The following is a 15,236-nucleotide window of genomic DNA, read 5'->3' as shown; positions in this document are numbered from 1 at the left end:
TGGTAATGACTAATTAAGTTGTAACTAGATTTAGTTTAATTTAAGTGGATTGCTATATAACATAAATATGTATGAGTTATCAATGAAGAATAGTAATGAAGTTTGTCTTTGTTTTCATGTTCTTTCTCTTTCTTAAGAACTCCGACAGTAGACACTGTTTCATGTATGACCAAGCCAGAGATTTGGTCTGTCAATGAAGTAACAGTTCAATGATGCAAACTCGATGAACCTTTAGATATAAAAATACCCTAAAGAAAAATCCATCAGAGTATGTTATTTTCAATGACTTTTGACCATTACATTGTTTTGGTTTGAACACAGTGATACTTATATACAATTTTCTGTTGTGATTACAATTGAATTATATTTAATTTCTCTATTTATTTTATCAAAAAAGTAATTTTTTAATATGTCAAAATTAGGCCTGCAAAGCTCCTGTTATTTGTTAATTTCGAGTTTCTCGTCTCAGCCATGGCTTTAAGCTGACAAGCTACCTTGGGCTCTCGAGCTCATGCTGATATACCTTTTACTTTTCTCTAATGTATCTGGCATTGCTAGACTAAGTTAAGTGGCTGTTTCAGTCCCTTAAATGTAATTCACCCAAAGAAACGAACATCAATAAACTATACATGAAGATTGTTGAAAGCTGGTCTGTTATCTTGCAGTGAAGCTGTTACAGTAAGCTTTAATGGAGGATTCGCGCCTTATTTGAGTTTGAAGGGAGAACAAGATGATAGCCCATGCAGGCAACACGTGCTAATTTAAATAGCATTTTACCGTTTGATGGATGCTTTTCTTTATCTTACCTTTGTTACTTTTTGCCATTTACGTTTTCACTCGACTCTACGAAGTTGGCTGTTAAGAATTGTATCTGTCTCTCCTCGAAGCTGTATCGTTTAGACCAGTGCAATATTCCAAGAACCGATTAGTCTACAAATGCTCATTAGCTGCTTGATATTTTCTCTTTCCTGTATAACCAACTATTTAAAGGAATTGCCATATTTTCTTGTTGCTTTATTTTCTCTTTCTTCCCCGCGATTCTCTTCTTCCTTTGTTATTGAAAGCTGCTCGAGAGTGAGTAAGAGAATAAAGAATCATCATCCATTAATTGTTCCACAAAACCGTGGATATATGCACAAGAAAGAATCGGAAAGAAAAAAGGAAAAATGTACAGGTAATGAGCTGCTGTGTACAAGTATTGAGCTGTCAAGCTTGTATTTACAAAATGGACAAGAAAGGTTCTAACCACTTAGAGCAAAAAAGGGGACGTCTGATGCATCCAGTGTCTGTTCTCTTAATATGCCATCTGTTGAGCACGTGACTTCTTATGTTATTGCTAATTCTATTTAGTCCTCCGATTATACTTGTTTTCTTGATAAAAGCTAGCCTCAGTTCCTTCGTTTTTTCTAGGAAACTTAACAAAGGTGGAAACTATAGCTGAATGAAATTTCAGTTGTCAACATCGTTTGAAATGTTGGTGTTTTTGCATAAGAGTCTACAACAAGACCATTCTTCTTTTGAATTTCGCTCTTTGACCAAGAATAATATTCTTGTTAATATTATTCAGAGGGCTTTTCTTGGTAATAATTTCATACCTGACTAATAAGAATAGTATCTGATTAGTGTTTTTTTTTTTTTTAATTTCAATATATATAAATGAGAGAAACAGGGGAACATGGTTCACCACTTTACAACCATTTTGCAGATTATGCCCCTAACAGAAACCAGGGGTATACACTGCAAAATCATTCAGAGAGACAAAAGATCCCTGTAGACAAACGAAACCTTATCACCCTATGCACCCGTCAAGGCTAGACAACCCTCCCACGACAACAGCCTAATCTACACAAAAAGAGATGTGGGATAGCAGACATACGGAAGTCGTCAAGCAAAAAACTCAGAAACTCAACCTAAGGATAAAGCAGTTTCCTTGAAAAACACTGCTCAAATCAGAAACTTGTTTGCAGGAGCTAAGGAAACATATTGACACCATCAGGTAATTATCTCTTTCTGCGGTGGTCCTATGGTATCTGATCAGTTAACTCAACTTTGGTAATACACATGTTTATAGACATTGATACAACAGGCTATAATATTGATTTCCATCTGCTGCAGTGGCTATATGAGTTCGGCTTTCTGCAGGTATTTCTCTTCACCAAATTGGTTCTTAGCATTCATTTAAATATATAGCAGTATAGCCGGATTGAAGTTGAAGGCCGTTCATTTTTATTCATACTAGAATGTTGGGGTGAAAGGATTCAAAATCTGAATGATATCTAATTCTTAGAAATAAAAGAATTCAGGTTGAAGTTGAAGGTTCTTCATTTACATGCTTGTGGGAGGTTGAAACTGCATCTTTATTTGAAGTAAAATGTTGTGTCCACATGATACAAACTCTGAACTCTTGACACTATGACAGCTAAACGTTTGAGCTAAGAGTAAACGAATTAGTTGGGATCAAACAGATATCATATCTCATAATTGTCTCCATCATGAAATTAGATCCAGCTTTGGTCGTAGCATTTGGATTACTTATAGGTAACAAAATGATTTCAAAATGGCAATTCATTTATCCTGTTCTCCTGCTGATATTCTCCTGCCACATCTTGAAATACCCTAATGCTGCAACGGACACAATCTCACCAGGGCAACACCTCAATAGCTCAGAAACTATAGTATCAGCTGGGAAAATGTTTGAACTAGGATTTTTTATCCCTGGCAATTCAGGGAATTACTATGTGGGTATATGGTACAAGAATATCTCGGAACAAACAGTTGTTTGGTTAGCAAACCGAGATTATCCATTCACTGATTCTGCAGTTCTCAGTATGAGTCTTGATGGAAATCTAGTGATTAGACATCGTAAAATAATTTACATGGTGACAGACATAACTTCTGATGCAAATGTGAGTGCTACACTGTTGGATTCAGGAAATCTTGTCGTGAGAAATGAAAAATCTAATATCTTATGGCAGAGCTTTGACTTCCCTTCGCATACTTTTTTGCCTGGGATGAAACTTGGATACGATAGAGAGAAAGGAAAATCTTGGTCATATGTCTCTTGGAAAAGTGCTGATGACCCCAGTCCTGGAAATTTCACCTTGGAATTGGATCCTAGAGAAAAACGCGTTCAGATCTTGAGCAGTGGTGAAATATACTGGAAAGCTGGGCCCTGGACAGACGATGCCAACGTGTCTGACTTCACTACTGAATCGTTCCTCTACAACTTTACTATTGTTTCTGAATTGAACATGAATTATCTCACTTACTACATCTATAGGAAAGACATCATTAGTAGATTCGCAATTGATGTCACGGGACAGTTCAAGCAATTTTTATGGTTAGAAAATGAGTGGACTCTGTTCAACTCCCAACCTAGACAACTATGTGACGTTTATGCTTATTGTGGAGCCAATGCCAGCTGCACCAATGTGTCATTACCATATTGTAGCTGCTTACCCGGATTTCAACCAATCTCCCTTGAGGGTTGGAATAAAGGAGATTATTCCCGTGGGTGCTCAAGGAAAACTGATTTGCAATGTGGCAATGACACTAATATCAAGGCAGCAGGGGATGGATTTCTTAAGCTGTCTAATGTAGTACTACCAAAGAAACAGCTTACTCTAGAGGTTCAGAGTATTGGTGAGTGCAGGTCATCCTGCTTGAGCAACTGCTCCTGTACTGGTTTTTCTTATATCGATCAAAATTGCTCCATCTGGACCACAGCTCTTATTAATTTGCAGCAACTTCCAGCTGATGACATTTCTGGAAGAGATTTTTTCCTCAAACTTGCTGCTGCTGATTTGGAAACTAGAAGTAAGAACAATGGAACTAATCTCTTCCAACTTTCCTGTTAAACATACATTTTTCATATCCTCATTCCTTCATAACCATAATATATTTTTTGTTCTGAGTAGATATTTTTGCGTTAATATACACAGGATTAACTTATGTGTTTCTGGCATATGCAGAAGGCACAGGAAACAAGAGGAAGCGATCAATTATTATATCGGCGACCATTTCTGTGACAATTTTTACTTCAGCTCTGCTCATTTGGCAAGTGAGGAAGAAAAAGCAAAAAAGAAAAGGTGAAAGTTCTCTCTACCAACATACAAGAAACCGTGCATGATTTTTCGGCCTCATCAACCAAAAGTGCCATCTTGAATTGCTTCTGCGTTAATTGGGTCAAATTTTAATTTACCAATGCAACAAGTGCACCTCCCAACGTAGCAGTGAGTCCAGCCTGTCTAAGTTTGCTTCAATACCTGCAAAAAGGGTACAAGGTCATAATCCGAAATTGCAAGTTTGAATTGTCATATGAGTTCATTGGACCAAACTTAGATGCAAATGGTCTTTCCATTGGACTAGCACTACCAATAGGGGTCTGCAGTTTTCCCGTTTATATAGCAGTAGGATTAAATTTATTTGTGCATGGTCTCTCAAATTATAGAGAGTAATAGATTGTTAGAATTTCACTATTTGTTTTTGAGTGCATGAATCTGTCAATGCATATGCACTCAAATGCCAGAATCCTTATGTTTACCCTCATGCTTCACCAATTTGTCGCCAAGCAGGGGAGAACTTGTTATTATTTGAACTTAGTGTTAGCCCAGCACCTACCAAAAATGAACAATCTGAAGTAAAAGGACAAGGAAAACAGAAGAAGGAAGTGGAGATTCCGCTATTCAGCTTTTCTAGCATTTCTGCCGCTACCAATAACTTCTCTGCCTCAAATAAACTTGGAGAGGGTGGTTTTGGACCTGTATACAAGGTAAAGTTCAATGTTGGATGCAGTAAGCCTCATGAAGGAAAATTCAAATTAATAACTTCTCTGTGAGAAACTCAGGAAGGATTGTCTGTTTCAGGGAAGATTATTAAAAGGGCATGAAGTAGCTGTAAAAAGGCTCTCGAGAAAATCTGGACAAGGTTGGAATGAGTTAAAAAATGAGGCAATGCTCATAGCCAAACTCCAACACAAGAATCTTGTGAAACTTCTCGGTTGCTGCATTGAAGGAGATGAAAAGATTCTTGTCTACGAGTATTTGCCCAACAAGAGCTTAGACTTTTTCCTCTTTGGTAACTTCTCGTCATTTCAGAGCAATATAAACTTCTCATGTTTGTCACTTCATTGTTATTTCATGAGTAGTATAAGTTTCATTAATTGTTTTTTTTTTTTTTGCTCTGTTTTAAATCCATGAAGGTAACAAAAAAATTTTTATACTAGCTTGGGGAACTCGTGTTCGCATCATTGAAGGGATTGCTCAAGGTCTTCTTTATCTCCACGAGTTTTCCAGGGTACAAATTATTCATCGGGATTTGAAGGCCAGTAACATTTTGTTGGATGAAGAGATGAACCCAAAAATTTCGGACTTTGGGATGGCAAGAATTTTCGAAGGCAGTAAACCACGAGCAACTGATCGAATTGTTGGGACTTAGTAAGTAGTTAGCATGTATATGGATCCTCTTATGCAAAGCATCAGGGCACATAAGGTCATAAGGGCAAGCTGCATTTGCCAATTGCTATGTTGTTGGTGTAGTTTTATCCATGTTCTTTCACTTGGTGCCTGAGCTGAGGGTTTCCCAGAATGTATTGCATTTCCTGATTGCCATATTAAAATGATTAAATCAATACTGCAACTATTCTTAATCACGAAGCTAGTAAATAATTTGATTTATTATGGAAATGCAGTGGCTACATGGCTCCCGAGTATGCTTTGGAAGGCGTCTTCTCTGTTAAGTCAGATGTCTTCAGCTTCGGAGTTTTGATGTTAGAGGTTTTAAGTGGCAAGAAGAACACTGGTTTCTATCAGAGCAATTCTTTCAGTCTTCTTGGATATGTGAGTGATCCCCCAGTAACTGAACCGAGATATAATCATTCATAAAAGTGTTGTCCTTTTATTTCATGTCATCGTACCTTTTCAGGCATGGGATCTTTGGACGAGCAGCTGGCCTCTGGAGTTGATGGAATCTGTCATACAAGACAGTTCTTTTACCACTGCAGCAATTAGATACATCAACATTGCACTTCTTTGTGTTCAAGAACGTGCTGAGGACAGACCAACCATGTCTGATGTGGTCTCGATGCTGAGCAATGAACTTACCGTCTTACCTTCTCCGATGAAACCAGCTTTCTCAAATGTCAGAAGTATGGTAGACCCGAATTCAAGTCCGAGCAAGCCAGAAATCTGCTCTGCAAATGAGCTAACACTATCAGTTTTGAATGCTCGATGAAACTTTAAACTTGTGTAGTTATTCTTTCAGAACATATCATCTTTTCTCAAATTCTAAGACATCAGCCTGTTTTTCTCATCTCAATTGTGCTGAGATTGCTAATCACTTTCTTTCCACATTAATTACTCCCTCTTTAAAAATTTTTTTTTTGGAAAAACTCCCTCTTTAAAAAAATATGTCCATGATATGATTTCATTAGAAAAGTATAAAAATCAAGGAGAATAACCTGGGAAATTAATATGCAGACAATGAGATATGTCTTAACTGGGTATTCATTGAGTAATGTTTTGAATATTAAGACGGGTTTGGAAAGAAATTCAAAAATTTAATCGGGTAATATAGGGTTCTGAGTTAGGACATTGAAAACATAATCCTATCCATTGACATCTCTGATCTAAGGCTCACATAGATGACTCGTTGAAGCTTTGAAGATCTAACTGTTCAAATTTGTAAGTGTTTATGAATTCCAGAAAATAAGGAAGAAGAAGCAGAGGAAGGAGAATAAAAGCTCTTAAACAGAGTAGTGAAAATTTGTTCTGGAATTCATCACATTGCTTGGTACATTTTTCAGTATTTATATGAGAAATTTGAAAGTCAAAAACTGCCTAGATCCTAAAATATAGCGACGGCTTTCAAGCAAATGAATCGAGCCTGAACTCAGCTTCACATTCGCCATGAAAACCAGTCCCAAGCAACCGGAAGAACAAACTGAAACAGACTTGGCTTAAAGGCTTACAAGAAATATAAAACGACACCGTAATAGTAAAACATAAAAGAAAACTAAGTGAAACGACAGACTCCCGCACCGTTTCACTAACAAACAAATCAGTAAAACAAAACGACTCCTGCTTGCTGCGTTTTGACTCCAACAGCTACTTCAATTTGTCGTTGCAGCCCGCCATCTGATCCTCTCTTCTTCCACAGCTCACAGCTTTTCATTAACCAAATAAAGATCACCTTTCTAACACTAACAACCAGCTTTAACTCTCATGCCGTATGGATGAATACAGAAGTTGCTATTAGGTCAGTAAATGTGACAACAAGGCATTCTAGAAGAAATGAATGTGAGGCTAACATGTCGGAGTAAACAGCTATTGATAATTAAAACCTCGTTTTCCAAGCGCCGGCTGGAGAAGGAGACTATGAAGAATCAGTCTGAGAGAATAGACGTAAAAAATTTGCAAGACATGGAAGTCAAGCATCACATGGCTGTGAAGGAAGAATTGTAATGTTCTTGGAAGCAAGAAAAAGTCTAATTTTCCTTTCAAGGTGACGCAGACAAGTGTCTGAAATAGTCAAGAAAATGGCTTTTAATTTGGCATTTACTCACAAGTCACAACTGCAGTTATGGGAAGTAAGAATTATTTTCTCTTTGCATTTACGTGGTAGACTTCCAATGTTTTCCCAGTAATTGCAAGATTTCCTGGTCTTAATAATGAACTTAAAATATATATCTTTGAGGCATCAATAAAAAAGGAAATGTACTGTAGTTAATCAACAGAATTTTCTCTATTCTAATGCCATTGGTAATTTTAGTAAGACAATATTCTGGCATTGACTGTCATACATGAACTGTCATATTATTACAATTGATTTTCAGCAATAGTGAATGAGATTATTAACAAGATTGCAGGCACCCCTTTTATTTTTCCATAAAACTCTAAAACATGTTGAATTACTACTGTAAACAACCTAAATCTATAGTTTCAACAGTTCAAGTCAATGTTAGGCTTTTTCATGACACCATTGCATTCTATGCAAGCCATGAGGGAACTTGTTTAGAGGAATAAAGCTAGACTTAAACATGGAGAGGGCTCCTCTAATCACTTTGTTTTGCTCTTTGATAATTTTGTTCATCCTGGATTTGTCAGAGGAAGCAGATATTTTAACTGTGGAAGGGTCTATTAGTGATGGTGAGACACTGGTTTCCTCATTCCAAAGCTTTGAACTAGGCTTCTTTTCACCTGGAAAATCAGAAAACAGGTACTTGGGAATATGGTTCAAGAACAGCCCTGGAGCAGTTGTTTGGGTTGCAAACAGAAAAAATCCAATTGCTGATGGGAAAGGGGTCTTAACCGTAAGCGACCGTGGAAATCTTGTCCTTCTGAACCAGGCAAAGAATGTCATCTGGTCTTCCAATGTGTCAGTGCCAGCGGAAAATCCTGTGGCACAGCTGTTAGATAGTGGAAACCTTGTTCTCAAGGACAACAAAAGCATGTCTCAAAGCTATCTGTGGCAAAGCTTTGATTACCCGTCTGACACACTTTTGGCTGGCATGAAGATAGGATGGAGCTTAAAGACAGGTCAGGAAAGATATTTAACATCATGGAAAAGTACTGACGATCCATCCCCCGGACTCTTCACTTACAGACTTGACATAAATGGGTTACCTAAGTTAGCCATTGACAGGGGATCAATGAAAATGTACCGTACAGGACCATGGAATGGAATTGGATTTGGAGGTGTTCCAGCAGTCCCAAATTTAGTCTTCAAACCGACTGTTGTCTGCAATGATAACGAGTTATATTACTCTTATGAGGCTGTCAGCAATGCTATTACCATGAGATTATGGTTGAATCAGTCAGGTTTTTTACAGCGTTTTATATTGAATGAGGGGAGAAGCGAATGGGGTATTTTGTACTCAGCTCCATTTGATCAGTGTGACAGCTATGGACTCTGTGGTGCTAATAGTATATGTAGCATTCGGAGAACAGATACCTGTGAGTGTTTAACCGGATTCATTCCCAAATCACAAGAAGAAAGAGGCACAAACAAGTCTTTGTCTCTGAACTGTGCAAGAGAATCACCACTAGACTGTCAAAATGGACAAGGCTTTCTAAGGCTTGTGGGGGTTAAATTGCCGGACTTGTTAAAAGTTCAGCTGAATAAGAGTATGAGCCTCAAGAAATGTGAGGCTGAATGCTTGAAGAACTGTTCTTGCACAGCTTATGCTAATTTGAATATAACTGGAGGCGGTAGCTGTTTGATGTGGTTTGGTGATCTCATTGACATCAGAGAAGTTTCCGAAGTGTACAGAGGAGAAGAGGTCTATATAAGATTGCCGGCTTCAAGTCTAGGTAGGTGCAACTTTCTCATAAAACTTCCTCCTTTCACTTCAAAACTATTTAGAAATCCATTGACAATATATCCTCAGAATGGTAAATTCAGATTCATTGAAGCATACCTTTTAAAGGTTCATTTTTCATACTGTTTAAGGGCATTACTTTTTAAATGTTCAGTTTTCATACTGTTTTAGGGCATTTTACTTGTTATGGACCCATCATGGAGATTGAAAAGAGGGTAGAAAGGAAGAAATAGGGAATTATAACACAAAGCAAAATAATGCAGAAATTGAATTGAGTTACTCAATTTTTTTATCTATATTCACCACAATTGTTTATCCATTTTTGCCCATGAAAAGATTATTTTAAAAAATTGAATTTGTACTAGTACAAATTAGACAAATGCTGGTTAAGAAACCAGATTATTGACTCTGTCTGTTCTAGGATCCACCCATGATTCAAGTACAAAGAACAGATCAAAGGTTATCCTACTGGTGTCAATCATTTCTAGCACGATTATTTTGGGCCTGGTGTCCTGCATAATTTGGAAGAAATCAAAGAAAAGAGGTAAGCATACTCATCCAACCTTACTGATTTTCTTCAAACAGAAGGCTGTAATGTAGAGATTAAAACTCAATGAATTGCAGATGGATTACTTCATTTAACAAGAGCGGAAAGTGGGAAAGAGGAAGCAGAAGTACCTTTATTTGACTTCTCTAGCATAGAAAATGCCACTAATAATTTCTGTTATGCCAATGTAATTGGAGGGGGTGGCTTTGGCCCTGTTTACAAGGTAAGGAAACATGGAATAGGTAATGTTGCTGGCGACTACTAGAACATAGCAAAAACTATACTGATGTGCTTTGACAATATGCAGGGCAATCTTCCAACAGGACAGGAAATAGCAGTAAAGAGGCTGTCAAAGGACTCAGGGCAGGGTATTGAACAGTTCAGCAATGAAGTAGGTTTGATAGCCAAACTTCAACACAGGAATCTTGTTGGACTGCTTGGTTGCTGCATTCAAGGAGATGAAAGGATGTTAATCTATGAGTTTATGTCCAACAGTAGCTTGGATCACTTCATCTTTGGTTTGAGACTCTTGACCTTTTATCTATTATCAGTTGAATTAATTTCCGACACATTATATTTGAGGTCAAACCGATATATCAAATAGAATTTTGAGATTTACAAGAAATTATGTGTGCAGACCATAGAAAAAAAGCACAACTATCATGGCAAAAGCGGTTTGATATTGTTCTGGGGATCACAAGAGGGCTCCTCTATCTCCACCAAGATTCGAAACTTCAGATTATCCACAGGGATCTCAAAGCAAGCAACATATTACTAGACAGCAACCTGATCCCCAAAATTTCAGATTTTGGCTTGGCAAGAATTTTTGGAGACAATGATGAGGAAACAAAAACAAATAGAGTTGTTGGGACATAGTAAGTTACTACTACATCTTTTCATCATCTTTTAAACTAAAAGAGGCTATGTTATATAATATGCTGTAATTGCAGTGGTTACATGGCTCCGGAGTATGCAATTGATGGAACATTTTCAGTCAAATCCGATGTTTTCGGCTTTGGTGTGCTTCTGTTAGAAATAGTAAGTGGTAAAAAGAATAGAGGATATTCTCATCCTGATCACCGCCACAATCTTCTTGGTCATGTAAGTCATAACAATGAAATCTCATTTCTTCTCCCCCTCCTCCCTGATCTCCCTCTAGCTATTCTACTGAGTATAACTGACTAAGCACCATCCCTGTAGGCATGGCTGCTTTGGAATGAAGATAGAGCTTTGGAACTAATTGACACCAGCTTGGAAGAATCATGTGTTAGGCCTGAAGTGGTTAGGTGTATCCAGGTTGGTTTGTTGTGTGTTCAAGAATTCCCAGAAGACAGGCCAGCAATGTCATCCGTTCTTCTCATGCTGACAAATGAATCAGCAGCAACATTGCCTCAACCCAAACCGCCTGGTTTCTTTATTCAAAGGAAAAGCTCCACAAATTTTAGTGGTACAACAACTACTAAAGAAGAATCAATGACAGGAAATGCAGTTACCCTAACCGTGCTAGAAGCTAGATAGACAATTCCTGCTATCTTATTCAGCTTCTTTGTTGAGGATTTTTATTTTTAAAAATACGACAATGCATATACAGGGATTATGGCTTGAAGTCTAACCCCTCTGCATGTTTCATATCAACTGGTACTATATGTCCATAATTCTATGTAATTTGGTTCAAATTGGACAAGGTTCTTAAACCAAAATGGAAACTTCAGTTTTGATATTTTGGTTTGAGTTGGTTTGTAAATTTATTAGGATCTTTGGTTAATTTTGGGCTTTCCCAGCAAGTCCAAATTTCAAAATCTTTATTTGATTATAAATATGAAAATTATCACAAAATTATTATTAAGTTAACATATGCAATCAAATAAGCATGAAACTATGGAGAGATTATGACAATCTTGCATGTTTTTAGATTTTTTCAATTCCCTTTTTTTTATAAAAATTAATTTAATTATTGAATCTAACTCTATGGTGGTTTTATCTTGAACAAACAATATTGATTAGAGGCTATGGGATAAATGGCCCATTTTCAATAGGATAGATGTTTTAAAACAAATTATAAATATGGTCACATTTGTGCATACTTTGAAAGAGATCGACTTTTTCACAGATCAACTAGTGAAATCTAGTGTGGATAAAGCATCTATGTTTTTGATGTGGTGGTGATATGTATGCACTGTCTTATTTGAGTCTTTGTGCTATAATGTATGATAGTCTTTATTTGTGATCATGTTATGGATGCTTGTGCTTTTTTCACGTAAGAATGTATGGCACTCCGGGTGACTTTGGAGGTACTCTCCTTTGCCCAAGAGATCTCACAAGTATTCCATGTCGGAATTTAAATGACTATCAATAAAATTTTTATAATTTACTTAAAAAAAAAAAACAGGTAACAGGTGTAAAACCTTGTCCCGTGGAATTCCCACTTATAACAAATTAACTAATTATTGCCATAACTAACATGGACAAAGCTATCGATATCAATGTTTTCTTAACATGGCCCCTGGATCGATGACCATAGATTCTCTTGCAAGGCCTCAAAAAGAAGAGGACCCTTTTTGCTTTCTGCTAAGGGTATGCCTGTCTTTGGTCTTTATGTTCTGATCTAATTGAAGTTGATATCTTGACAAGTTCACATGGTGTTTCCTACTTTCAAACCAAACAGATGAAATGAAACCCAGCGTGTGGAAGGATCCACGTAGGTGTGTCGCGTGTGGAAATTGTGAAACACACTATACGTCAAACAACATCTTTTGTATCGTAACATGCGTACACACTCTGCCAACCAAAATTGCTGACAAAATTTTCATTCATCCAATCATATGTGTGGTCAATATTAATTGTTTTCTAATTGGGCCATCCTTACTTTTTTAGATATAAAATTTATCAATGAAGTCGGCGTGGAGTTTATTATTATATTATAAATTTCCATGGAATATTCAATGTGAACAGATTAAATCGTACAATTTAAATTGTCATTTATATCATAAAAAAACTTAGTTTTATAATTTTTTAAATACATTATATATATGCACTTAATTAAATCATATCATTTTAACTAAAAAAATTATTGACGTAGGAGCGTTTAGGATTATATTTTATTTAATTTAATTTTTGTTAATTTTAGTTGATTTAGGAATTATAGGTATATTAAAATTCTTCATTTACTTGTGTTAGGATTTTAAGCTAGTCATATTCTATTTAGGAATAGAACACCTATTTTATTTAAATCTCTTATTAATTATTCTAATTGTATTAGATAACTAGGAGTAGAGTTTTATTAAGATTTGGGCCTATAATACTATAAATAGGATCCTTAGGGTTAGTTATGAGACATTCAGAATTGAGAGTTAATAAATAATATTTTCTTAAGTATGAGTGCTTATTTCTCTAGGCTCTTTTAAAGAGTAAGAGGTTTTACTATCTTTGGCCTAGCCAACCAAAGTGGGATTTTGGTTATTTTTCACCTTAGTGGGGTTTTCAACCTTGCCAAGATTGGTGATTCACCTTAGTGGGGTTTTCAACGCCTAGGTGTCTTTACAACGCTCCGACGTCAGTTTGGTATCAAAGCGAGAGGATTATTATTCGCTGTATAAGTTCAGATTCACTGTCAAGTTTCGATACTCCTTGTACGGGTAATTTTATTTCTTTATAGGTATATCATCATTTTTTTTTCTACATCACCATAATAAAATAAAATGCCGCCAAGACGTCAAAATCGTCAAAGAGATGATCACTAGATTGAGATTGCAAAATTACGTCAGCAAATTCAAGAATTACAAGAGTAACTCGCAAGACGTGATGCTTAAATAAACAATAGCAACTCTAGTGATGAAGAGAATGACACCAACCCATTTCATCAAAATTTGTCCTCTGATGAAGAAGTACCTATTCGTCGCCTGAGAACTGCTGCTGCCAGAGATTTGGGAATCAAAGTCGACATTCCTGAGTTTGAAGGAAGACTTCATCCTGATGACTTCCTTGACTAGCTCTACACAGTAGAAAGAGTTTTTGAGCTCAAAGATATTCCCGATGAAAAACGTGTGAAGCTTGTGGCAATTAAATTGAAGAAACACGCTTCTATTTGGTGGGAAAATCTCAAAAAACAACGAGAAAGAGAATGCCGCTACAAGATCAGAATATGGGATAAGATGCGTAGAGAACTCAAGCGTAAGTTCCTTCCTGAGCATTATCGACAAGAAATTTTTATCAAATTTCATAACTTGAGGCAAAAAACAATGATGGTGGAAGAATATACAATGGAGTTCGAGCAACTTCACATGAAGTGCGATGTCCATGAGCTTGAAGAACAAACTGTAGCTTGTTATCTTGGGGGTCTTAATGTTGGAATTACAGATGTTGTTCAACTGCAACCATATTGGAACCTAAATGATGTCATCAGATTAGCATTAAAGGTTGAGAAACAACAATTACGAAAAAGCTCAATGAGTTCATCTAGACAGAAAGATTCCACTTCAAACCGTGGGAGACAGAGTTCGGCAACCATTCCACCTCCAAAGGTAAACTCTTCCAAAACTCTAAATCATAAAGAGACTATTTCTACTCGTGCTCCTAATGTCAACAAAAAGTGCTTCAAATGCCAAGGATTTGGGCATATTGCTTCTGATTGTCCAAATCGAAGAATTATCTCTTTAGTTGAAGAAGAAGTCATGGAAGAACCTAGCCTTGAAGAAGTAGATGATGAGCTAGAAATATTCAACAGCGAAGAGATAGAAGAAGTCTCTGCTAACCATGGAGAAGCTCTGGTTGTACGTCGTAACCCTAACACTGCTATGATGACAGAAAANTTTGTTATGTCATTATTGATAGTGGAAGCTGTGAAAATATTATTGCCAACTACATGGTGGAAAAATTGAAACTTCAAACTGAAGTACATCCTCATCCTTACAAACTACAATGGCTGAGAAAAGAAAGTGAAGTTAAGGTAAAAAAGCGTTGTTATGTTCAATTCTCTACTGGAAATAAGTATCAAGATGAAATATGGTGTGATGTTATCCCAATGGACGCATGCCACCTATTGTTGGGACAGCCATGGCAATATGATCATTGAGCTCACCATGACGGATACAAGAATACTTATTGCTTCGTCAAGGATGGAGTAAATATTATGTTGACTCCATTAAAGCTAGAAGATTGCCCAAAGAAACAAGAGAAAGATAACGCACTCATCACTATGTCTGGTTTAAACAAAACTTATCGTAAGTCAAGCCTTTTATACCTCTTATTAGTTTGTGAGGAGAATGAAGTATCTTCACCCTTGTCCAAAGATGTCAAACCCATAATTAAAGAGTTTTGTTATGTTGTACCTAATGAGATACTTCATAGACTGCCACCAATGCGAGATATTAAGCA

The 15,236-nt window shown here is 36.7% G+C and overlaps 2 protein-coding genes across 2 annotated transcripts; both read left to right on the top strand.

Moving 5' to 3' along the window:
* Positions 1-2,409: 2,409 nt before the first annotated feature.
* LOC108663915 (G-type lectin S-receptor-like serine/threonine-protein kinase At1g11300) lies at positions 2,410-6,309 on the top strand. Its single transcript, XM_018129811.1, has 7 exons — positions 2,410-3,816; positions 3,972-4,088; positions 4,575-4,771; positions 4,866-5,076; positions 5,201-5,435; positions 5,690-5,837; positions 5,923-6,309. The coding sequence occupies exons 1-7, from the start codon at positions 2,493-2,495 to the stop codon at positions 6,229-6,231; spliced, it is 2,541 nt and encodes an 846-aa protein (XP_017985300.1). The 5' UTR covers positions 2,410-2,492; the 3' UTR covers positions 6,232-6,309.
* A 1,635-nt stretch (positions 6,310-7,944) lies between these two features.
* LOC18593786 (G-type lectin S-receptor-like serine/threonine-protein kinase At4g27290) lies at positions 7,945-11,594 on the top strand. The gene is made up of 7 exons (XM_018129815.1): positions 7,945-9,308; positions 9,738-9,860; positions 9,941-10,086; positions 10,171-10,381; positions 10,501-10,738; positions 10,814-10,964; positions 11,064-11,594. Exons 1-7 carry the CDS (start codon positions 8,036-8,038, stop codon positions 11,379-11,381), a joined length of 2,460 nt encoding a protein of 819 aa, XP_017985304.1. The 5' UTR covers positions 7,945-8,035; the 3' UTR covers positions 11,382-11,594.
* Positions 11,595-15,236: the final 3,642 nt, after the last annotated feature.

The sequence above is a fragment of the Theobroma cacao genome, unplaced genomic scaffold (assembly GCF_000208745.1).
Source record: "Theobroma cacao cultivar B97-61/B2 unplaced genomic scaffold, Criollo_cocoa_genome_V2, whole genome shotgun sequence".
NCBI classification, from domain to species: domain Eukaryota; kingdom Viridiplantae; phylum Streptophyta; class Magnoliopsida; order Malvales; family Malvaceae; genus Theobroma; species Theobroma cacao.
The sequence above is the reverse complement of the archived record's forward strand: the minus strand, read 5'-3'. Positions and strand labels throughout refer to the sequence as shown.